The 25757-nt window shown below is 41.1% G+C and overlaps 1 protein-coding gene across 2 annotated transcripts in view; it reads left to right on the forward strand.

Annotated features, from left to right (window-relative positions):
• The window catches only part of lin52 (lin-52 DREAM MuvB core complex component), a 50207-nt gene extending 27842 nt beyond the window's left edge, over positions 1-22365 (forward strand). Inside the window, exon 6 of one of the 2 annotated variants that reach the window (XM_033027640.1) lies at positions 20344-22365. In XM_033027640.1, the coding sequence (XP_032883531.1) occupies positions 20344-20399 (56 nt within the window). In that variant the 3' untranslated portion in view covers positions 20400-22365. Of the gene's footprint in view, positions 1-15713; positions 15828-20343 lie in introns of those variants that run through there. The other variant, XM_033027639.1, reaches the window with a different exon arrangement.
• The last annotated feature ends 3392 nt before the right edge of the window (positions 22366-25757 follow it).

Consider the following 25757-nt stretch of genomic DNA (forward strand, 5'->3'; position numbering starts at 1 on the left):
CCGCAGTCGGGATCGAACCTGGCTCTCTGGCTCTGTAAGGCAGCAACTCTACTGCTGCACCACCGTACTGCCCTATATGCATTCTGTTGCATACGCAGAATATGCATTCTCTTATCAATGTGAAAAGAACCTTGTGTCAAAGTTACAGTGAAACAGTTTATCTTTGATCAGCTGTCCTTTTTGACTCTATTTAAAGGATAGCAGCAGCTCCATCTTACATTAATCATCAACGTGGATAAGCCAAGGTCGCTTACCCATTAGTGAGTTTTAGTTTGTGTCCAGATGGGCAAAGCTCGCAGAGCTGAAATTGCATTTGGCCGACTTCATTTTGTTCTGTATAATGAAGAGATTCTGTTGTGCGTTCTTTGTGCAGCCCAGTGTGGTCTATCCAGTTACATGATTTTTCAATACACATTTAGGGGTCGACTTCTTTAGTTGAGGCAAGTAAAATATATTTTTGAAGCCCAGTGTATATAGAGCATTGCCAGTAAGGCCAGGTTTTAATTTTCTGTAACAGGGAGGTTTCTCAATTACTCATTTCTGCTTGGACTAGCTAATTTGATGTAGGTGAGGGGATGTATGACCTTAAACCATCGCAGCCTGTCTCGCACCCTTATGTGAGACAGATCAGATAGTCCAGTGTACTCTTCTTTTGCATTCTTTATGTTATTGTGTCTTGTTGGGAAGAAGCTAGTCAAAACAGGAATGAGTAATTGAGAAGCCTCCCGGTTCCTGGGGGAGGCACGGTGACAACAGAGATCCTGACTATGGGTGCTGTCTGTACAGTTTGGATGTTCTCCCTGTGGCCACGTGAATTTTCTCCGCGTGCTCTGTTTTCCTCCCACACTCCAAAGGTGTACAGGTTTGTAGGTTAATTGACTTCTGTATATTGTAAATAGTCCCTAATGTGTAGGATAGTGCTAGTGTATGGGGCAATTGCTAGTCGGTGCAGACTTGGTGGACCGAAGGGCCTGTTTCCATGCTGTATCTCTACAGTCTAAAAGTCTACTCTCAATATATGACTCGTAGGATTATTCAATCCAGCCTGTCTTGGTGAATGATGAACTGGTTAGTCCACAATCTGCTATTACTTTTTAGTGTCAACTGGATCCCCAAGCTGGCTTCTGATGGGGATGTCTCTGCTTTGTGCAAGGCCTTCAAGTTGGGTCACACCTCGTTAATAGGCTTTCTGATATTCACAAATAGTGTTTCTGATATTCACAAATATTCAAAACACGAAAAAATACGTTTAGTCGTACAAATATTAACGGTATTAGATTAAAATGTTTTTTTTTAAATTTAACACATTAAACAGTAGGAAGCAATTAAACATTTAAATATGTTTCGAATTATTTTTTGTTCAATTCATTTTTTTAAATAAAAGTAAATTACTAGAAATGTACTCGTCTTTTTTGGAACCATTCCTCTTCATTGACGTGAATGGAAAGGTTAAATCGGCACCATCTTTAATCAAGCACAGGTTTGATCAGCAGATTCCCCAGGGAAAGGCAGGAGGTTGGTGCTCTGCCATTGAATATTGTGAAAAACAAAATGTCCAAGTGCAGGTGGAATGATCTCGACGACATCCCCTCAGAAGATTTGGGACTTCAGTGTTTGCTGGAGTGGCTCTCAAGTGCTTCAGATTGTCAATGTGTGTTCACCCTTCTTAAGTGTTCCACTTCTGGTGTGGTAATGGTGAGCTTTAAAGCTGCCAATTTCATTGCAAAATGAAATGTTGAAATTTAGAGATGGACATTAAAGGTTGGCCTTGTCAGCAACGTCAACAGTACTGATTGTGGATGATCAGCCATGATCACATTGCTGGCCTGAAGGGCCGAATGGCCAACTCCAGCACCTATTGTTGATAGTCTATAACATCCTGTGCCCAACACTTTCCAATCAGCCCCATCATATCTATAAATCAGTGCATAATATTTGTTGTAGATATTTATACTTTCATTAACAATTGTATAATTTCTGAGTCATTTCCTGTAATTGGGTGTAATTGTGCAGGTGTCATGAAAATCCATCATGGTTGAATATTCTTACATATTCGATGGATTAAATGTGATTGGCCAGAAGATCATCAATAGCCAATGGTAGCGAAGAAAAGATTGCCGTTGCTTAAAATAATTGGTGTGAACTTCACTCTAGTAATTGTGTGGGGGAAAAAGAGTCAACTTTTGAGTCTATAAACTCAGTTGGGGTCTTTAACTTTATATTAACATTGTGGCATTGTAACAGCAGCACAGTTACAATGAACTGAGTTGGCTGCTTCACTGCTGACTTGAATCATTCTCAGGTTGACAATATTTTATAGCAGTCATCTAAACTTGATTGGATAGACACAAAATGCTGGAGTAACTTAGCCGGTCAAGCAGCATCTCTGGAGAAGAGGAATAGGTGACTTTTCAGGTCGGAATCCTCCTTCAGTGTCTGAAGAAGGGTTGCGATCCGAAACGTCACCTATTCCTTTTCTCCAGAGATGCTGCCTGACCCGCTGAATGACTGCAGCATTTTGTGTCTATCTCAGGTATAAACCAGCATCTCTGGTTCCTTCCTACACTGCTTGATTGATTAGATTATGTCTTATAGCTGGATCTAAGATGTTCAGCAGCTTATGTGTAAAATGCTCGAACTGCATAATTACTATCGGGTTGTAGTATTTGTACTGTGTACAATTGTTCTCGTATATTTGTCCTATGTGTTTGATCAAATTACTACTCTCTATGCAATGAAAATACTTGCTTCCCAAAAATATTGAACATTGTCATCTTTAGACCATTCTGAATGCTTGGGTTCACACTGACACGAAAAGCAGTTTATGTTCTCACGCAAGTAGCAAATAAAACCTAAGCCATAGCTAATATATGGTGAATGTTTATTTCTTGGGTCAGGCTGCAGGTAGTTGGCTGGATAAATAAATGAAAGCCTTTTAGTTCCTATACGCCTTGTGAGTTTTCTGGACCGGTCTGTAGTATTTTTTTCCAGGCATTTTAAGGAGAAAACCTGCATTTGCATAAGTAAATTGAGATTCAAGGACTTGCCGGCTAATAATCATAGCATCGTAAACCTTGCAGAGTGTTTAATGAATGAATCCAGACTGAAGACCTATTAATATGGACGCCTTAGGAATTCACCTAGGGACGCTGGCATTGAAATAAAGATGAGCAGGCCCATGGGAAATCAGGCTACACGTCTGCATTTTAAATATCCTTGTGAGGTATCAATAATGGTGTAATTGAATCCTGAACACAAACATCAGATACAGGTGGCAAGGGAGAGGAGGGGGCTGTCTTTTCCTCTGCACTGTGCACACCCAGCGGGATGAGCCCCGATAGAATGGCCTTTAAATCCATTAAGTAAAGATTATGCACTGTAACATCTCAAAATAGCATTTTACCTACATAATGGGTGCTGCCTTTTTCTGCAATGCAATTTAACCTGTTCTGTGCTGGTTGAAAATTTGAAAGGCTGGCCCTGTACTCAATATTTAGTTTGTGATTCTAATTCATATTTTTTTTGCATAATGACAAATTCTCCACATCACAAATGTACCAAAGCATGTTTGTTATTTTGTGTGTCATTTTTGACCTGTTTTCTCCCATTTCACTCGGCGTACTCAGAAAGTGTGGATGTCACTGACAAAGGCAGCGTTGATTGTCCATCCCAGCCATAATTGAATTGCAGAGTAGACTTGATGGGCCGAATGGCCTAATTCTACTCCTATTACTTATGAACTTATCCCTATTTTCCCTGAACTGATTGGAAGTTTGGGCTGGAATCAGATCAGGTAAAATATATCCGTTTTTCTTCCTAAAGTGAACCTCAAAAGGTTTTTGTCATAATCCAGTGGTTTAGTGTTCATTGTTATCCATACTAGCTTTTTATTTAATTAGTTTGCAGATGACACAAAAGTGGGTGGTATTGTAGATAATGAAGGCGGTTGTCTAAAATTGCAGCAGGATCTTGATCGGCTGGGCAGGTGGGCTGAGGAATGGTTGATAGAATTTAATACAGAGAAATGTGTAGTGTTGCATTTGGGGAAGACTAACATGGCCAGGACCTACACAGAGAATGGGAAAGCTCTGGGGAATGTTGTAGTGCAGAGGGATCCAGGAGTGCAGGTATATAATTCCTTGAAGGTGATGTCACATGTAGATAGGGTGGTCAAAAAGGCTTTCAGAACTTTGGCCTTCATCTGTCATAGTATTGAGTAGGGAAGTTGGAAGGTCATGTTATAGCTGTATACGACATTGACGCAGGCCTGTTTCCATGCTGTATGACTATGCTTCTATGACTGTACTTAAATTTACATTCCCCAGCTGCCGTGGAAGGATTTGAACACCTCCGCTCAGTCCGCCTTAACCTACCCGATCTCCCAGTTGCTCAGCACTTTAACTCCCCCTCCCATTCCAATCTGACCTTTCTGTCGTGGGCCTCCTCCATTGTCAGAGTGAGGTCCAGTGCAAATTGGAGGAACAGCACTTCATATTTTGCTTGGGTAGCTTGCACCACAATGGTATGAACATGGACTTCTCTAACTTCAATTAGCCCTTGCTTTCCCTGTCTCTCCCCATCCCCTCCCCCTTCCCAATTCTCCCACCAGTCTTACTGTCTCCGACTACATTCTATCTGTCCCACCCGCTCCCCTGACATCAGTGTGAAGAAGGGTCTCGACCCGAAACATCACCCATTCCTTTCCAGAGATGCTGCCTGTTCCACTGAGTTACTGCAGCATTTTGCGTCTACCTTCGATTTAGACCCGCATTTCAAATTATTTCCCACATATCCTACCTATTTTTAATCCTTAATGGTAGAGATGAGAAGAAGCATTTGAAGCCAAATGATAATGAATCTTTGGGATGCGCTACCACAGTGCAGTGGAGGTTCACATAGGTTAACTTTTACCTATTATAGCAATTGAGATATGGGTTTAATGCAGGAAAGCGGGACTAAGGAAAGATCAGTGAAGGAGTTCTTGAATGTTGGACTAGTTTTTATTTTCTTATGAAAACTTTTGTAAATTTAGCCATTTACAATTTTTGTTAAAATTGACTTTGTGTACTTTCTATCCCTTCCAGTTATGTGCTGCTTATCATTACCTAAACTACAAGTTTTCTTTGCACCCTTTTCTTTTTTCAGATTCAGATGAGTCTGTTGTCATAGACACCAGTGTGCAATGAAATTCCTTGTTTGCATAAAAGTATATCAGTGTACATGGTAATGATGGAAACAACAAATACAAAACTGCAGAATGATGCAAAGATTGTAGTGCAATCAGATGCAGTATAAATATAATACTTAAGTACAATAACGGAATAACTGAATGAGATGGAGTTAAGAGTACGAATACGTTGCCACACTTGTGTGGAGGTGGTGATTGGTTCCTTTCCTTCATTTGAACTTCCCTATCTCGCTTTAAAACCCCAGTCTATAGTTATAGTTACAAAATCCATTAGGAAATTATCCTTGCTGCTTTAGGTGGAGCCCATCTGAAAGAATAGATTTCTCTTTTCCCCAATCTGCTGCCGCTGTCCCATGAATTGAAACCCATCATCTTACCATGCTCTTTAAGCCAAGCATTTCACTACCACCTGCTTTTATCTCTGTCCTTTGTTCCACCAATCTGCCAATCAACCCCGCCCGCCCCCCCCACCCCAGCCGCATCACCTGTGTCCACCTATTACCTCCCACGTTCTGTCGTGCCTCTCCTCTCCCTCAGCTTTCTTCCACTCGCCCCTCCCCACAATTAGGCTGAAGAAAGATCCTGACCCGAAAAGTCACCTATCCATAGATAGACACAAGAAGCTAGAGTAACTCAGCGGGCCAGACAGCATCTCTGGAGAGAAGGAATAGGTGACGTCTCGGGTCAAGACCCCATCCATGTTCTCCAGAGATGCTACCTGACCCGCCGAGTTACTCCAGCACATTGTGTCCTTTTGTGTAAACTTGCAGTTTCTTGTTTCTACATTTAAATTTCTCATTCATTCTACCCCATTACAGTTTGTCAAGGACGGACTGTCCCAAACTTGAATGGTTTCCTGGAGTGGATTGTCAAACTATAACAATAAAATCAGACCTAGCCCCAGATCCAAGCTGACCACGGTGAATGCCAACTCAACTCGAAACGAAGGATTAAAAAATATATACCTGATCCAATTCAAAAGTGAAACTATATAATTTAATCCGTGTGATACATTTTTTCTAACATTTTTGATAAACTACCATATTTTAATCTGTCCTACATAGAAATTATTTCTCCAAATGATGCCATAATGCAATAATCTTACTTTGTTCCATTGAAATTGCTTATAGCTACTTTATTCAGCAACATGTTGGATTGAGCGTGTGAAGGGAATAGCACATCAGTCAAGGTGTTACAATGTGATGGCAGCTCTCTCTGGCTTAAAGTGGTGACTTCCAATGTAATTTTACACCAGATAGGAAACCAACATTTTGGGTTTACACAAATAATCAATATAGCAAATAATGGAATTTAGTCAAATTACAATAACAACCAAAAATCACCCTCAAACCAAAAAAGAAATGTTAAGAAATGTAGGTCATGCTTTGATTTATGAAGCTTTATTGCGCGAAGTATGTGTAGCAAAGACTGTCCGGGAACATTCATTACTGTCACATTATTGTTATTGCTGTTGTCATTTTAATTATTTAACACTTGCATTTGTTCCCAGTATTTTTTCTCAGGCATTAGAAGTGTGAAAGTGAACTGGTGGTAATGTATGAAAGAAAGACACAAAATGCTGGAGTAACTCAGCGGGACAGGCAGCATCTCTGGAGAGAAGGAATGGGTGACTTTTGTCTCGAGACCCTTCTTCAGACTGAGGGTCGGGGAGAGAGAAACTAATGATATAGAAGGGTATAAAGAGCATGTGAGGTGAGAAAAGGACAGATCAAAGCAGACAATGATCAAGGAAATGTACAACGATTCATTGTTGGCTGAGGGGAAGGTGACAACGAGGTATATAAACAGTAAAATTAATTAGGAGGACAGTGAATCTAGTAGGAGTACCTGGGTGGGAAGGGTATCAGTTTTCCCTTGCAGGAGACTGGTCTGCAAATTCTCATCAATTGGGATCAAATGCTCACTGGGAAAAGTGTGATTGTACAGAGAGGTGTTGAAGTTCCACCTTGTTTCTCCTTGAGCACTCTGTACTAATACAGCAGGATTGATGTCACAATACCACTTCATGGTAGAAGTCCAAAGTATGAATTAATTGAAATATGATTAAGCTGATTAACTTTCCCCCTTGCACTGCTATTGTGTAGCCAGCATTCATAAAAGTGTGGAGAAATGGTTTCACCGCAAGCAGAAGCACATGTCTCCCTTTCTATATTTCCCTTGGAGATTCCAACATTGTGAATGAGCCCAGGTTTATGAGCCTTATTTCTTTGTGCATCACGCTAATACACTCAAGGCAGTGCGTTTTGGATCTGATTCAGGTTTAGGATTATTCGTTAAATCACAAAAAGGTTCAGCAATAATAATAATAATAATAATAATACATTTTATTTATGGGCGCCTTTCAAGAGTCTCAAGGACACCTTACAAAAGAAGCAATCTGACGAAAGTGGTCATTTATTTTTTGACAATGAATAAAAAAAAGCAAACATCAATATTTTAAACTATTAAGCCTTAACCATTAGATTTACATTAGGAGCTGAATATTCTATTAATTGAGGAGAACAATTGGAGTATTTGGGATTATTTAACTGTCATTAGATGGGTGCTTAAATGCTGTTTCAGCATCTTGTTGATGTTATACACATCAAGCCTCCAATTTGCACAGATTAAGTACATTTGGGTGTTTATTATTAAATCCAATGTTAGCATCATTCCTTCTAACGATCGGATGAGCTGTCTGTATGTTGTAAAATAACAGCTGGCCTGATGACAAGGGGCTTAGTAGCTGTTTAATTTTCTGTTGATTAAAATGGTTAATTGATTGTATGCGAATTTCCATTGGTGCTACACATATCGTGGAGCATCCCATTAATCCTCCCATTTTCAGGAGAAATGGTGCCTGCTGTGCCCCAGCAAGGAGTCATAATTATGATTTATGTAGCGCTTTTCCTTCAAATTGGGTTGAAATTAGCCACTTGTTTCCCATTAGAAACAACAGCAACTCCTCGAATTCTTGAAATCGACCAGTTGAAAGTTAAGAATCTTGTCCTCAAATTCAACACCTTCGATAAAGTGGAACTAATTCTTCCTCCCTTCTCTATCATTGGCAATATCTGCCTCTTGCTAATACTGAACCTTCCTGCCTCTCTATTGCCTGGTTTGGCCAGCTGGCACAAGGTCAGATTTCTCTCTCTGACTGGTGGTATGCATCAATCAAGAGCAACCATTTCTTCAGCAGTCCAATACCTCTCCATTGTTCAACAACATCAGCCCCTTCCTTGTCTTAAAAGGCTTTTTTTAGAACCTTGTTTCCCAAATCCCAGTGGGAATGATGTCAATAGATAATAGACAATAGGTGCAGGAGTAGGCCATTCGGCCCTTCGAGCCAGCACCGCCACTCAATGTGATCATGGCTGATCTAAGTTGTAAGGTGTTTTATTTAGACGGCGGCGGTGGAGGGGAAAGTTGGCGGCTGTGAATGGTTCAAGAACTCACCTCCTGCTCCCTCAGAAAGTGCCCTAAAGTTCTCAGCTCGTCAAATGGTCAGCTTGTGAAACGGGGCATGGTGGCCTCGGCGCATGGTAATAATGGAGGAAAGCATGGTTGTGGTCGGGGGTGGTGGTGGCGGTGTTGGCGGAGGCGGACATGGAAGGCCCTACACCAGCCGGGTGAAGGATGGATCGTGCATGGAGTGGTAGTGGATGGAGCAGACGGCATCACACTGGGTCAGACGGACCCCTACATCATCGATCCAATGTACCAGGACATCAGGTCTTAGAGTGAGAAGATAAGAAATCGACACTCTCCTTAAGCCAAGATCCGATTTTTCAGAGACTTGGAAGTTGTAAGATGGTGCCAGAACGTGGCAAGTGCTGTTCCAGAAAATGATCTATTGTACTAATGTACAGTAGGATTTGACTATTCAGCATGCAGAACAAGTTTTTCACAGTAACTTGGTACACATGACATAATAAACTAAACTAATAAAAATACATTTCTAGACCCAGTCTGTGGTGAATTGTTCTCTCTTCCTGCAGTAGGAAATGCTGTCATCTTCATCTATCCTGGGACCGTTTCTGTGGATTAGAAGTTATCAAATAGAACTACACTATTTAAGAAAGATGGAAGAGAGAAAACGGGGACCTTTTTACCTGGTAGCCTAAAGTCATAGAGTCATACAGCACAGAAGCTGGCTCTTCCAGAGTCAAATTGACTTCACATCTGAAGATGGTGTTAAATATCGCAGAAGCAAATCACTTCCAAGCACTGAACATTGGAGCAGACCCGATGGGCCGAATGACCTATTTATGTCTCTATGTCTTATGGTCCAACATGAATGAAATACCTGTGAAATTATGGTAGCACTACAGTACAGTGGTAGACTTGCTGCCTTACAGCTCCAGCGACCCAGGTTCGATCCTGCCTCTGGTGCTGTCTGTACAGGATTTATATGTTCTCCCTGTGACCGCGTGGGTTTTCTTAGGGTGCTCCGGTTTCTCCCCACACTCCAAAGACATGCAGCGTTGTAGGTTAGTTGGCTTCTGTAAATTGTCCTTAGTGTGTAGGATAGAATTAGTGTGTGAGCGATTGCTGGTCGGTGGGCTGAAGGGCCTTTTTCCACTCTGTACCTCTAAACTAAACTAAAATAAAACCTTCTTGCAAGTTATTTGGTTACATACCTGCTTGAATGTCATTTTATACTCTCTCCCCAATGGCACTTCATTTTGGTGGTGCGTCTGAGATTGAGAATGTGATTTTGCCGTGATTGTTTCTTTATAGTCTATTATGCATCAAAGTGAGCTCCTGTATGCACCAAAAGCTTGGTCTAAGTCGTATATGTCAGGGCATGGATCTGAAATTGTAAGGGCAAAACTAATATTGTATAATCTAGCGTAGAAAGCCCACTTTAGCTTTAAACTGTTGTTAGTGCGTAGCATCTATATATAATTGTAAATCAGGAAGCAGTTTAAATCACATTTTGGCGTTTTGTCTCATTTTCTGGCTCTGTCATAGATTCGTTATTCAAGAAACTGAATGTGATGCATGGTGGTTTTCCAGACACAAAATAGAGGCTGGCAAATGTGATTTTGTGATTCACAGCATTGATTTTATGGAGATAAAATAATTGGTCACTTGGAGTTTAAAAAGCATGCAAAAGCCTAGTGACACCTGTGATCTTTGATACTGCCAGCTTTGGTTAACTAGTTGCCATACTAATATTAAATGGCCTTTAAATGAATTATAATATGGATAGAGTTAACCCTTCAGGTCTCTGGGAAATAAAATTAGAGCTGCATGCAATTATACTTCTGAATGGTCCTGGTTCAAAATCATTTTATTTTTATACGAGGTTACAAAAAAAAATGACATGCAGCTTAAATTGCAAATGCAAACTGGCTTGATACAAATGGGCTATTTGTAAATGCGTCTCTTGGGAATGAGCTATTCCTTCCTCTATATCTGCCAGAAGATGGATACAAAATTGTAATCAATGTTCTCCTCTTGCCTGAGAGGGGGTGGGGTGGGTGGGGTGGAATGTCATAATTTTTAGTGTCTGTACATTGCAAGATGTGAAATCTGTACACTTCTTGTTATGTTTATATTTTCTATCGGATGCATTAGAAAGCATTGAATAACATTGATTAGTCCTGTCCAGGCGGTTTATTCCATAGACCATAGGCATCATTGGCAATGGCAGCATTTATTGCCCATCTCTAATTACCCCAGAGGAGAAGGTGTGAACTATCTTCTTTGAACCACCGCAGTCATTGAAGATAGAGGATTCCAGCATTTAAACCCAGCAATGATGAAATGAGGATGGTGCGTGATTTAGACAGGAATCTGCAGCCAGGTCTAGAGGGCCTGAGCTATAGGGAGAGGTTGGACAGGCTTGGACTTTAATCCTTGGAGTGTAGAGTGGATGAGGGGTGATCACGTAGAGGTGTATAAGATCATGAAAGGAATAGATAGAGTAGATGCACAGAGACTTTTACCCAGAGTAGGGGAATTGAGAAGCAGAGGACACAGGTTTAAGGTGAGAGGGGAAAGATTTAATAGGAATCTGAGGTGCAACTTATTCACACAGTGGGTGGTGGGTATATGGAACGAGCTGCCAGAGGAGATAGTTGAGGCAGGTACTATAACAACATTTAAAAGACATTTGGACAGGTAAATAGATAGGAAATGTTTAGAGGTATATGTGCCTAACGTGCGCAAGTGGGACTAGTGTAGATGGGGCAACTTGGTCCTGCCTGCTTCCATGCTGTATGATTCTATGACTCTTATCTGCATGTGATGGTACTCCTATTCGCCTCCTGTCCTTGTCCTTGGAGATAGTGATCACAAGTTCAGGAGACACCTCATCTGGCAGGAGGACTCAGACATATAGCAAGCAGAGCATTTTGTAGATGGTGCAACCGTGGTAGTGTTGGTGGAGGGAATGAATGTTAAGTTCATAAGTGATAGGAGCAGAATTAGGCCATTTGGCCCATCAAATCTACTCCGCCATTCAATCATGGCTGATCTAACTCTCCCCCTCAACTCCATTCTCCTGCCTTCTACCCATAACCCCTGACACTCGTACTAATCAAGAATCTATCTATCTCTGCCTTTACAAATATCCATTAACTTGGCATCCGCAGCCTTCTGTGGCAATGAATTCCACAGATTCACCACCCTCTAATTCCTCTTCATCTCCTTTCTAAAGGAACGTTCTTTAATTCTGAGGCTACGACCTCTGGTCCTAGACTTTCTGACGAGTGGAAACATCCTCTCTGCATCTACTCTATCCAGGCCTTTCACTTTCATACAGCAGGCTTTAAGAGTGGCAGATGTGGTGTTAGTCATGTGATCTATTGATTTTCCCAATAAGAATGATGTACTACTGATTTAAAATCTTTAAAAAAAAAGCTATTTTAAAGGAAACTTAATATGTGAGAATAGTAGAAATATTGAAAAGTTGAAATGAGTCAATGGAATGGGAGAAGTTGAGTACATCCATCAGTTCTGAGTAGATCAGTAACATGACTAGATTCTGTGCTGCGCCTTTTATATAATTCCTTTGAGGAGAAATACTTTTAACATGTAGAATCTGTTTTTGCTTGGGCAGTGGAGAATTAATTTCCAGCACAAAGCTGTAGATTCTCAGCCATACAATGTTATGAAAAAGTCAATCATCTTTATGCCCACAATTTAAGACTGGTTCTGAAATGAAAAATGGTATGTCGGGACAAGTTCAACTCCTTGTACACACAGCATCGAGTTTTGATGCCGTTGTACATCTGCTATTAAAGCGCCCAACCTCACTGAATCAATTCCAGACTCCACGCCTGAAATCCAAAACCATCTAACAACCTCACTCTGTCTTTCCTCCGTGACCTTTTCCCATCCCTGAGTTTTCCCTTTTCAACTTTGATCTCCCACGTTCCCCTTTCTTCCCAACTATTGTCGGTGAATCGAGCTGGAGAAGTGTCTCGGCCTGAAACGTCACCTATTCTTTTTCTGACCTGCCGAATTCCTCCATCTTTTTGTGTCTATCTTCAGTTTAAACCAGGATTTGCAGTTCCTTCCTACACATTCAGTTGCCATGTCTCTGGATACCTTTCCCTTTAAGAATCTCTGTAAAATCCTTCTTTCCATCTGTCTCCTCCTTTGTGTTCTCTCAAATCCTATGAAGCTCATTTGGATGTTTCTCACGTGGATAATGCTATTAAGTGTAAGTTGTTTTTCTTTAAAAAAAATTCAATACACCCATAAAATCAATCCTGCGCTACAAAAAGATTGCCTAAGGCATGGTAAGGGAAAAAACGAGCATCAAGTCCACATTACTCTTCTTATGCACTTGGTTGTTTTAACCCGCTGAACCCTCTCGTACATCCCTAATTTGTTTAAATTTCAAACAAAAATAAGGGAGAGATTTCTTGAATAAGTTGCATTTTTAATTATAGTGCAACATTTAGCAAATACCTCTAGAGTCTCTGCGGGTACCAGATTTAGAGTCAAAGATTCATAGAGTGATGCAGTGTGGAAATGGGCCTTTCGCCTCAACTCACCGACACCGACCAACAATGTCCCAGCTACCCTAGTCCCACTTGCCTGCACTTGGTCCATAACCCTCCAAACCTGTCCTATCCATGTACCTGTCTAACTGTTTCTTAAATGATGAGATAGTCCCAGCCTCAGCTACCTCATCTGGCAGCTTGTTCCATACACCTGCCAAAAAGGTGAAAAAGTTACCCCTCGGATTCCTATTAAATCTTTTCCCCTCACCTTGAACCTAGGTCCTCTGGTCCTCGATTCCCCTACTCTGGGTAAAAGACTCTGTGCATCTACCCGATCTATTCCTCTCATGATTTTGTATACTTCTACAGGATCTCCCCTCATCCTCTTGTGCTCCATGGAATAGAGACCCAGCCTATTCAACCTCTCCCTATAGCTCACACCCTCTAGTCCTGGCAACATCCTCGTAAATCTTTTCTGAACCCTTTCAAGCTTGACAATATCTTTCCTATAACATGGTGCCCAGAACTGAACACAATATTCTAAACGCGATCTCAAAATGAAATGAAATGTTGTCCCTGAATTACAAATGAAAGTCTGAAATGCAGAAGGGCTGGGCTCAGAGAGTGAGCCTCAGTTTTGTAAGACTTTCATCAAAAATAATTTTCTGTAATATGATAATTACTTCATCAGCTTAGTAATTACAGGTCATTTTCATTTGTTTCCTATCAGTTGGTTCTGATGGCTTAATTCCTTCTAGGGAAATTGGTGGCCAGCCACCACTGATTATTTTGTTAAGTGTTATTTGAATAGACAGGACAGAGGGTTATTAATCAGCCCATTTCCAATTAGCATCATGTTTAACGTAGTGATGGACACCCCAAGGTGATGTATTCATAATGCTTTTTGGATTGCTATTAGTCAATTTAACTCCTCTCAACTGAGTCATAATTAAGTACCTTTTTTCTTAGTATGCTCACTAGTCCTAATTTCTTTGGCTTTTCAAAGCTGCCTCCAGATGGCTTCATTTTGAAGTAAGACAGAAAAATAGCTGCTGGAAAACCCAGGTAAATAGCATTTTTAATTTGCAAATGTTAGCTTAGAGTAAGCAGAATATGTGTCGAAAACCATGGATAGCTGACAATATCAGATAATAAATCTTTGATTTAACAGGTATAATTTCAATATGTGTATAACATACTCAGAAATTGCTGCAAAATGCATAAGCATTTGAGTGAAAAAAAATCTTGCTTGGAATTTGAATGAAAGTTTCAGTTATAAATTGGTAAATTCATTGATGGATTGCCAGTCACGTTTGTATTTTCAAACTTGTATAAATTGCCTGGTTATAAAGTTTATAGTTGGCCAATATGGTACTGGAAACATTAGAAAATATGTCTTCTCCTCTCCCCCCCCCCCACCCCTGCCTCCATACCCCCCCCCCCCCCCCCGCTCTTTCAACCCCCTCCCATTCTCTCAGCCCCCCATACCCTTACACCCTCCCTCAACCCCTCACTCCCTCTCACTCCACCCACGCCCAGAACCCCCCACTCCCTCCGATCCCTGTCTTTGCCCCCTCCCCCCTCTGTGCTTCGCTGCCGCTCTCTCCCTCAGCCACCCCCACCCCTCCCCATACCATACCATCTGTTTGTGGCTTTAGTATTCACTGCTCAATGTCCTCAACACCCAACACCTCTGCTTGACAGTGGGGTATTGCAACCTCTTGTAATACAATGTCATAGAGGCATGAGTCTTTTATAGCGTGGAAACAGGCCCTTTTGGCCCTACTTGTTCACACAGGCCAACATGTCCCAATTACATGACAATACATTGACATATTTTCCTGGTACTTCATTGAAGGTGAAATAGCCAATACCCTTTTGTTGATGCAAGAAGATATTTAATGCTTTCTTTGTAATACTGTAGTATCAAGGTAAATAATTTGCACGAGAAAATAAATTTACTGGACCTAACTCAAAATTGGAATCATAAAACTCATACACAAAATTAGGTCATATGTGTTATTAAAAACAAATACCAAACTGTTAGTTCAAGGCTGCAACTTAATCTCTGGATTCAAATGATAAAATCAATTTGGGTTGCACTGGACTTAATCCTATTTTTTTTTCTAACAAAAACAATTTAACATTGGTCATAGTTATCTTCAAGCAAAATATAGCAGTGCAAATTAAAAAAAAAAAAAAGAGGAAATGCTGCTAGTTAACAATGTTATTATGTAATTTTAACGCTGACTTTGGGTGTATATGGTCAGTACATTTCAAACTACAGACTGAGCTGTTTTATTATTTTATATCATTGAATCTTTTTTTCCCTATTCCCTTTCTCTTCTCGAGTTTAATCAGTATAATTCTGTGGAATGCTAATATCTTCATAGGTCGTCATCCATCAGCCTCAGTATAATGCCTCTATTGACCAAGGGTAGCAAAGTGAAGCTGCATATCTCAAGTAGAAGAAAATCGTAAAATTGCAGATGCTGTAAATCTGAAGTAAAACAGAAAGAGAGGGATCTTCGACTTAAAACAATAACCGTTTCTCTTTTGTGTAGGGAAGAGAACCATGGAATCATGAGCATTTCAGAGCGGGTGGAAAGTCAGGGGGTGGTGAATCTGGAATTCTTTGCCGCAGAAGGCTGTGGAGGCCAAGTCGATAGATACTTTTATGGCAGAGATGGATTGATTCTCGATTAGTGCGGGTGTCAGGGGTTATGGGGAGAAGGCAGGAGAATGGGGTTAGGAGGGAGAGATAGATCGGACACGATTGAATGGCAGTTTAGACGATGGGCTGAATGGCCTAATTCTGCTCATATCACATGACCTTATGACCATGGTTGTGACCTAATCTGCTGAGTGTTAACAGCATTTTCTGTTTTTATTCCACATGTACAGTAAAAGTTGCAGAATAATAACACAGATCAAGGTGCAATTACAGTAGTCTTATCCTCATCTTAAAATATGTTGTCAATGTAGTTATTTCTGGTTTCGATGAACTGAAACATTAAATCTATTTCTCTCTCCGCAAATATGCGTGAGTGTTTCTTGCATTTTCAGTTTAGTTTGTAGATATTTTTCTGGATTCAATAGTGAATTCCAACAGTTCAGATAATGATTTTTCTGTCTTTGTTCATAGGTTCTCCAGATCCATCTTTCGTTTCTTTGCATATTTCTTTGCAATTCTTTTTGCTTTGTACCATTATCCATTTTGTCATTTAATATCCCCTGTTTTCTACTGTGTCATTGATCTTCATTCTCCTTTCGCATCTATTCCATTTCCCTGTGAAGGTTATTGTTGAGTCTTTAAATTTAAATGAGTCTTAAGGTTATTGTTGAGCCATCCCGTAAAGTTTTCAAAACAACCTTTTTATCCCCTTTGACATTAAAGTTATGATTCTAATATTTGACATTTCCACCCTGGGATAAAGATTCTGACTGTTGACCTTATCTAAGCCTTTCGTGCGTGAGGGGGGAGGGGAAAACAATGGGGACCCAGCGTGGCGGGACCTCCGTGAAGAACAATGGGGGCCTGGCTTGGGGGAACCGCTATGAGGGACGGTGGAACAACAAAGGGGGACCCGGTGGGGGGGGGGGGGGGGGGCACTCTTGTTTAGAATCCTCTGCCCTGGGGATAAGTCTGTCTTTGTTTGTTCATTTATTCCGGTGAAGGAGCTGTGCCAGCCAACAGTTGCTTGTCTTTTTCTTTTTCTTTTCACTTTTAATTTCAAGTTTTTGTGCACCTTGTGTGTTGTGACTGTTGGCAGACCAATATCCCTCCGGGGATGAATAAAGTTTTATCGTATCGTTTCATAATTTTATAAATTTCTATCAGGTCTCCCCTCAGCTTCTGATGCCCCATTGAAAACAATCCACATTTGTCTGATGTTTCTTTATAGTTAATAGTTAATATCCTCTAATCCAGGTAGCATCCTTTTACAACTGCACACAACACTTTAGAAGTGGCTTAACCAAACTTTTAGAAATCTACAACATGACTTGCAGAATCTTATGCTCAATGCCCGAACCAATGAAGGCAAGCGTGCCATACGCCTTCTTTACCACTCCACCTACTTGTGTTGCCACATTCAGCGAGCTATGGACATGGAGCCCAGGATTCCTCTGTAAACACTCACTAAACATGCTTTGTGTAAATCTGGCATGGTTCTGAATGGAAGCAAGACTTCTTCCTTCGAGGAGTCCCATTCTGTTTTGAATATAATTTGGCTTGACACTTCATGACTCCACTGGGAGTAAGAGTAGTACACGGTGGCCATGTCTTGCAGCCTATTGAAAAGGTGGTGGTGGTCCCAAACCATAGCCATCCGAACGGCTTGTGTGTAACGTTAAAGGTAACCAGTAAGCGACACTGCTTCAGATGCTCCCATGCATCAGGTCCTTCTTCCTTTCCATGTGGTAGAGATCATAGATTTGGGAGGTGCTTACAGAAAAGCCTTGGTAATTTATTGCATCTAGATAGTGCACTCCAGGAACTGCAGATGCTGGAATCTTGAGCAAAACGCAGTGCTGGAGGAACTCAGTGGGTCAGACAGTATCTGTGACGAGAATGGGCAGGTGCAGTATTGGGTTGGGACTCTTCTTCGGACTCTGTCTTGGGTCCCGACCTAAAATGTCACCTGTCCATTCCTTTCCAAGGTGCTGGCTAACCCACTGACTTCCTCTAGCACTTTATGTTTTGAGTAAGTCTCTATGGGGTGGCTGAGATATTTTGTCCCAGATGGTGTTGATCTTGAACGTTGTCGGATCTTCACTCATCTCGGCAAGTGGAGAGATTAGAGTTTGATTTATTTTATATAATCGCTTACAAAACGAAACCATAATGCGTTGAAGCTGCAACTGCATTCTTGAAGAGAAGCGTAGCGAGCAAGAGTCATGTCACTTGCCGGTGGATCTTTTCCCAACATCTATTGAGTCATCCTTCACGGAGATTGATGTTTGACAGCACCACTCACAGTAAACATGCGCTCCCTTCAGTTCTGCATAACAAACCTTGACTTTCTGAGGTTCAGGGGTTCCAATCAGGTGTTGTAATATCATTGGAAGGTCAGTAGAAACTGAATTCATTCATTTATCTGTAGTTTCTGTCAAAGTTGCAGCTCCAATCAGGAGAGCTCCCCAGGAAAGTTCCCGTAACTGTCTGAATTATTGATGCTGGCAAAAGTCCAAGGTTTTTTATCAAATGCAAGTTCCACTAACTCACAGTAACCAATGCAGTTGCCACACTGTACAATACCACATGAATCGATTAGAATAGCGCTGTTAGGGGTGGCGCTGTGGTAGAGTTGCTATCTTACAGCGCCAGCGACCCGGGTTCGATCCTGACTATGGATGCTGTCTGCACGGAGTTTGTACGTTCCCCCTGTGACCGCGGGGGTTTTCTCCGGGTGCTTTGGTTTCCTCCCAGACTCCAAAGACGTACAAGTTTGTAAGTTAATTGGCTTCGGTAAAATTGTAAATGGTCCCTGGTATGTAGGATTGTGATAGTGTATGGGGTGATCACTGGTTGGCGCTCTACCGCTGCGCCACTGTGCCATTCTGATGAAAGGACATCACCTTGAAAGTTAAAATGTAGAAACAAAGATCTGCGAATACTGGTTAACACACAAAAGGACAAGAGTATGAGCATGACATGATCATGAGAAGAAGGGTCTCAACCCGAAACGTCACCTATCCATGTTCTCCAGGGACGCTGCTTGACCTGCTGAGTTACTCTGGCGCTCTCTTTGGGTCAACTTGAAAGTTAGCTCACTCAGTTTCTTCTTCCCAGATTGTTTTCACCTTATATTTTGCCCCCATGTACTTGCAACTCGTGTAACGTGTTTGCCTTGAAGATGTCAGCGTGCTGTGAGTCTGAGTGTTTGAGAGAGCCACTGCACACTGAGGAAACTCCACGCCAATGCAATTGATGTTGTCAGCTATTGACAGGTACAACATTGTGCCCTGCATGTTTGCTGACAGGTGCCAGTGGAAAGAGTCTGCTTATTGACTAACACTTGACAGCTGATTGGAAAACAAGCTGACCTTTTCCTCTTCATGCTGGGGAGTGGAAAACTGCCTGTCAATAACCCCTCGTTTCAAACGGTCATACGGGGACCTGAATTAAAGCCAAAACTTGCAAAATATTAAGGCCACAATAAAATCACTACTTTTACTATGTCTAATTAGTTAAATTAACATTTTCCCTCACAGTTGACACACTTGATTAATTCTCTCGCTTATGAAAGTGAGATATGTCAGTGTTGTGAAATGAAGAAAGGCATACAAATCTGGAGTAACTCAGCAGGTCAGACAGCATCTCTGGAATAGGTGACCTATTGGGTCGAGACCCTTCTTCAGACTGAGAGTCAGAGGAAAGGGAAACTAGAGATATAGATGGTGGTATAGAGAGATGTGGAACAGATGAATGCAAGATATGGAAAGAAAAGTCACGCTGATAAAGGAAACAGGCCATTGTTAGCTGTGGGCTATGTGATAACGAGTTATAGACTTGTTACAGAATGAAATATCATTTCAACCTTTGCATGGATTACTCCCATTTGTAGGCATTCCAATGGTTGGTAAAAACACTAATACTGTCTCGACTCTATTTTATGTTGTTTTTGCTTTATCATTTGGCTTTTTTGTTGGATGTTATTGAATAAGAAGTAAAATACGGGGACTAAGAGAGATATTGATATTAAAATTGGAAAGGATACTCCATAGCATTAAGTGGCTGGTAAAATAGCAATTAGATGCAGCCCTAAAACGTCACCCACAAATTTTCTCCAAAGATGTTGCCTTCTTTAATACCCCACCATAACTACTAAACAACTATGTTCCTTTCTTGGTAACAGACAGTTTAGTTTAGAGATACGCCGTAGAAACAGGCCTTTCGGCCCACGGACCAATGATCACCCGCACACTAGTTCTACCCTTCACATGAGGGACAATTTACTGAAGCCAATTAACCTACAAACCTGCATGTCTTTGGAGTGTGGGAGGAAACCGGAGCACCCGGAGAAGACCCACGCAGGTCACAGGGAGAACGTACAAACTCCGTACCGTCTGGTCTCTGTAAGGCAGCAACTCTACTACTGCACCACTGTGTCGCTGAAGTCTTAAAAGTGAAGTCTAAAGACTAAACCATTCCATATGTTCTCATGTTCTTACAAACATTTTGTTTTCCAGCACGAGAAATGACCAGAGGAAAGTTCTTAAACATTTTGGAACGGCCCAAGAAGTAGCTGCATCGTTGCAACCACATGGCTTTTGCAAGAAGACTCAGCACTTATTCAGAGATGATCACTTGTCTGCTGAAGATCTGTGGATGCCTTCAAATGGCATCCATTCACGCTGCCTATATAATAGCGCAACAGAAGATCATATTTTTGTGAAGAACACATCTTTTAGCCTATAAGGCAAATTGTTTTTAATTGCAAACAGAGATCGCAATTGTTGTAGAAGGGACAGAATTTAGTTTATCACGTGCATGTCTAATAGCGATGTTATTATATTGTGTCGTACTAATCTAGATATATTTTCCGTGTACGGTCTGCTGTTCCCTGTAGCAGCAGTGAAATGAATCCTGGTGTTGCAGTTGAGATAATGCAGAATGATAGCACTTTAGTTAAAGACATGTGGTTCTTAATAGCACATACCCATCTTTACAAAATAAATAGCATTATTTCCGGTGGGGGAAACACTTACAAAGAAAAAAACCAGTGCCTAGTTATGCAATTAAACGCCTATCCACAATTCTCACCTCTGAACACCATGCAGATTAATGAGAGTGGAGCATGTTTCAAAAGATGTAACAGTCTTGAGGTGACTTCAGTCAAGCATTATACATTTATCTTGTGTTTTGAGAAATGATCTCAAGTTTTACTGTTTTACTGCCTGGCAGTATGTTTTGTCCATATGTTGTGAGAGGGTCTACAAATGCTTAGTTAGGATGACTCGATACTGAAACTCATACTCTTCAGAGTAGAATAACAGGAAGGTTTAGCATGAAGCGCCCAAAAAGTCACCATGTTTACATTAAGCTACGTTTCCCAACGCAACGTTATAAAAGATTGGGCTGTCACACAAAGAAAAACTTTGCAAAAGAGGATAAAACTCCTTTGACATTTTGTCCTATGTCAAATAACACACACAGTCACATAAAGCAATGAATATTGTCTCTGGTCCTTATTAATCCAGAGGAAGATAATATGAAAAGGTTTGGAAGAGTGCAGCAGTAGCGGCAAGCTAGGAAAGTCTGATTAAATAATTGATTTTTATTGGGGTATAACTTTCACCTTTTCACTGGATTTTATTCTTCCAGTATCACGTAAACATAGTCACACTCAATTATTATCTGGGTAACTTTAGGACGAAAAACATCTATTTAATTTACTGTCCCTTCTTCCAGGAGGCTCTCTCAGTCTAATGGTCAGTGATTGAGCTACAGATATAAATTCAAGTGGTTATAGGTATCTGTTGAATTTTAGGGGCAGGTTTGTATTAAGAAAATAAATATTTTAAACCGAATTTTGATCCAAAGTTTTATATTTGAGGAAGATAAACAATTGTTATACTTTATGACAACTTTACACATCTAGGAAAGGTGACATTTGAAATGGGTGTCCAATAGGGGGAGAGCAAGAATCCTTAATGTTCTCATCTAAATGAGTAATATTGTTCCACATGTTTTTATTCAGCCCAGAAAGATTAACTCTTACCAATTGCGGGTTTCTGATAACGTGAATATGATCCTTTAAGAATTTAATTGTAGCCTTACTGAGTCTAATGTTTAGGAATGAAGGTTGGGATGACATCTTAGGACCAGACTGGAGTACATAACTTAACCTCTGAATTTGTGTGGAGACATCCCAAACAAATTCTGTCTTTCTTGTTTACTTAAAAAAAGGATTAGATCCTTTGTTTTGATCATATGAACCTATGAGTCCTCCCTTCACCTCTTCGATTGAAGGATCTTTACTTGTCTACATGTAGCTGGACCCCGGATGTTCTATGCTTTAGACTTGAATTACTTTTTTGTTAGAAGTGTGAAACAGGGCTTATTTCCTTGAGCAGTGTTGTGCACAAATTAGTCTACTACCTATACGCCACATTATATTTTTGAATTAATAAATGTGAATTACTTTTTAAATAAATCATCGCTTGATCATTTGATTGCAGCCCTTAGAAATAAACTCTCAATTGAAAGTCTACCGCACTTGTAGTTTTGAATAAGTGTCTGACAATCTCCACACGAGATTGCGGATGCTGGAATCTTGAGCAAAAAATAAATAAAGTGCCGGAGAAACTCAGCAGGCCAGGCAGCATCTATAGTAGGAATGAACTGGTGGCGTTTTAGGTTGGGAACCTTCAGACTCGACAGAAGTCTGGAGAAGGGTTCCAAGGCAAAACTGTCCATTTTCCTCCACAAATACTGCCTGACCCGCTGAGTTCCTCCAGCACTTTGTTTTTTATTACAGTGCCCATGTGGACATGTGAACATCGGGGGGGAGTGGGGGGGGGGGGGGAATGTATCTGAGTTTCTTCCTTGAGTAATTCAAAATGAGGGAGGGTGTTATAAAAGAACTATCCGGGAGCAAAGCATTGATTGATCTTGGTTGTAGATGCAATCTAAAATTGATGCAATGTGTGTTTTGTACTGAACTATTTTAACTGGGTTTCCTTTCCGTCACTTTTCATTCAGATTACTCCATGTTTATGCTGTAAATTGTAGGAAAAGTTCATTTGCTTCAACTATCAAAGGGGCGGCGCAGTTGCACAGCGATAGAGCTGCTGCCTCACAGCACCAGAGACCTTGATTCGATCCTGACCTCTGGTGATGTCTGTGTGGAGTTCATACATTCTCTGCGTGGCTTTTCTCCGGGTGCTCCGGTCTCCTCCCACATTCCAAAGACATGCAGGTTGGCGAGTCAATTGGCTTCTGTAAATTGATGGCCAGGATGGGCTCACTTCATTCATTTCTAATTTTTCACAGTTCCGATGAAAGGTCATCAACCTGAATTCTTAGGTGCTCAGTCCACCTTGGCCTACGCGATTTCCCAATCGCCAAACATTTTAACTCCCATTCCCATTCCCACACTGACCTTTCTGTCCTGGGCCTCCTCCATTGTCAGAGTGAAGCCACATGCAAATTGGAGGAACAGCGACTCATATTTCGCTTGGGCAGCTCACAACCTGATTATTGATTTCTCTAAATTCAAGTAACCCATGCATTCCCTTTCCCTCCATCCCTCCCCCACCCTAGTCCTCTTGCTGATTTCACAGTTTGTATTCCTTCATCATCACCTTGTCCACAGCTATCAATGGACCATTGTGGGCTCCACCTTCCCTGAGTCACCGACGCAGGCTCTGTTTTATTCTGCACCTTCCCATACCTCCAGTGTCCCCCTCCCTGACTCTCAGTCTGAAGAAGGATCTCGACCTGAAACCTCACCTATTCATTTTCTCCAGAGACGCTGCCTGACCCGCTGAGTTACTCCAGCCTTGTGTGTCTAAATCGTAACTCTGTTTCTCTCTCCACGGATGCTATCTGATTTACAGTATATTTCCAGCATTCTCTGGTTTCATAAAGTATGAAACCAGCATGATCATGGCGGCCCATGAATAGTGGATTGCTTAACACAGATACGCGACAAGACAAATGAAAACTCGGGAGAACAATTTTGTGCCTGCAACAATGAGAAACCCCAGCTTTATCAGGCGGTTATCTTTTGCTGTTTATCTCTTTCATTCTCCAAGGTTGAACGTCACATCAGGTTCTTAAATCGGCTCAATACGAGTGGTTCTCATCACATGAATTACCAGCTCTGAATAATTGCAATCAGATTAATTTGCACTAATGACATAAATTTAGCTAAAGCTATTATTATGCTCTTAGTTCTCCCAATGGTAATGGGAGTTTATTTAAGATGATCTGAATTACATAGATACATAGACGATAGGTGCAGGAGTAGGCCATTTGGCCCTTCGAGCCAGCACCGCCATTCAAAAATCATAGCTGATCATCCACAATCATTACCCCGTTCCTGCCTTCTCCCCATATCCCTTGACTCCGCTATCTTTAAGAGCTCTATCTAACTCTCTCTTGAAAGCATCCAGAGAATCGGCCTCCAATGCCTTCTGAGGCAGAGAATTCCACAGAATCACAACTCCCTGGGTGAAAAAATGCCTGGGTGAAAAACTCCCTGGGTGAAAAAATGTTTCCTCCAACATCGGGAACGTGTTTCCTGCCTCTAGCGTGTCCAATCCCTTAATGATAATCTTATATGTTTCAATAAGATCCCCTCTTATCCTTCTAAATTCCAGTGTAAATTCTGTGCTGTTGAGGGTAGAATTTTGCTGCACCATCGGAAGAAGTAATCTCTGAATTCCAAACAAAGGAGAGGGGAGATTCGTGACAACACAAACACTCTGCACAGAGACGAAGGAGTCAACTGGGATTATAGGCTCAGAGTTGTAGATTTAAACTTGAAGCATTGGTATTTTTACTTGAATTTGATCAGTGCTCCGTGCTTGAATCTCATAATATTGCACTCCTTCATAATATCGTCAATTAAATTTAAAGATTATATTTAGATTTTGAATACTGCATACATTATTGAAAGAGCTGATAATACCCTTGGGGTGTGAGACAGTGCTTATGAAAAGACAATGGGAAGATTCAGATTCCATTCAAAAATCATTTTCTTCCTGAAATGATTTAACTTGTCTCTTGTTAATTTTATATCCCAATATTGATTATATTATTTTGATCCACCATGGTGGATCATCTAGGGCGGCACAACAGCGCAGCGGTAGAGTTGCTGCCTTCCAGCGCCAGAGATCCAGGTTCGATCCTGACTACGGGTGCTAGCTATATGGAGCTTGTGCGTTCTCTCCATGACCTACGTGGGTTTTCTCCGGGTGCTCCGTTACCTCCCACACTCCAAAGACGTACAGGTTTGTAGGTTTATTGGCTTTGGTAAAATTGTCCCTGTAGTGTGTGTAGGATAGTGTTAGTGTATGGGGATTGCTGGTTAGCATGGACTCAGTGAGCCGAAGGGCCTGTTTCCATGTTGTATCTCTAAACTAAAGTAAAAAAACACTACTTTGATTGGAATTTGTTTTGGATTTATAGGCACCCTTTTCCCTCGTTTCATCTTTTTGTTTCATTTCAATCATATATGTTTGGGGCAATTCTGAATATCTTCTGGCATGCTATGCACTAGCGGGAGATTAGTGTCATCAGCACACCTACACATTTGCACGCTGCTGGGTATTATCTTCTCCTGCTCTCTTCTTTCAAATGTATATTCAGACGTTGGGACTCCCCTACCCCAGATGGATTGCTTGTGCTGATCTGATACTGAACCATTTTCCAAGGATGGAATAATCAAATATTGAAGAGCATAGCTTTAAGGTGAGAGGGGAAAAGTTTAGAGGAGATGTGCAGGATAACTATCTCATGCGGAAGGGGGTGAGTGCCTGGAACACACTGACAAGGGAAGGCAGTGGTTGAGACAGATATGATCGTGGCATTAAATGATTTTTAGATAGGCACATGGATATGGAGGGATAGGGATAATGTCCATGTAGATAAGAGA

The sequence above is a fragment of the Amblyraja radiata genome, chromosome 9 (assembly GCF_010909765.2).
Source record: "Amblyraja radiata isolate CabotCenter1 chromosome 9, sAmbRad1.1.pri, whole genome shotgun sequence".
Lineage (NCBI taxonomy): Eukaryota > Metazoa > Chordata > Chondrichthyes > Rajiformes > Rajidae > Amblyraja > Amblyraja radiata.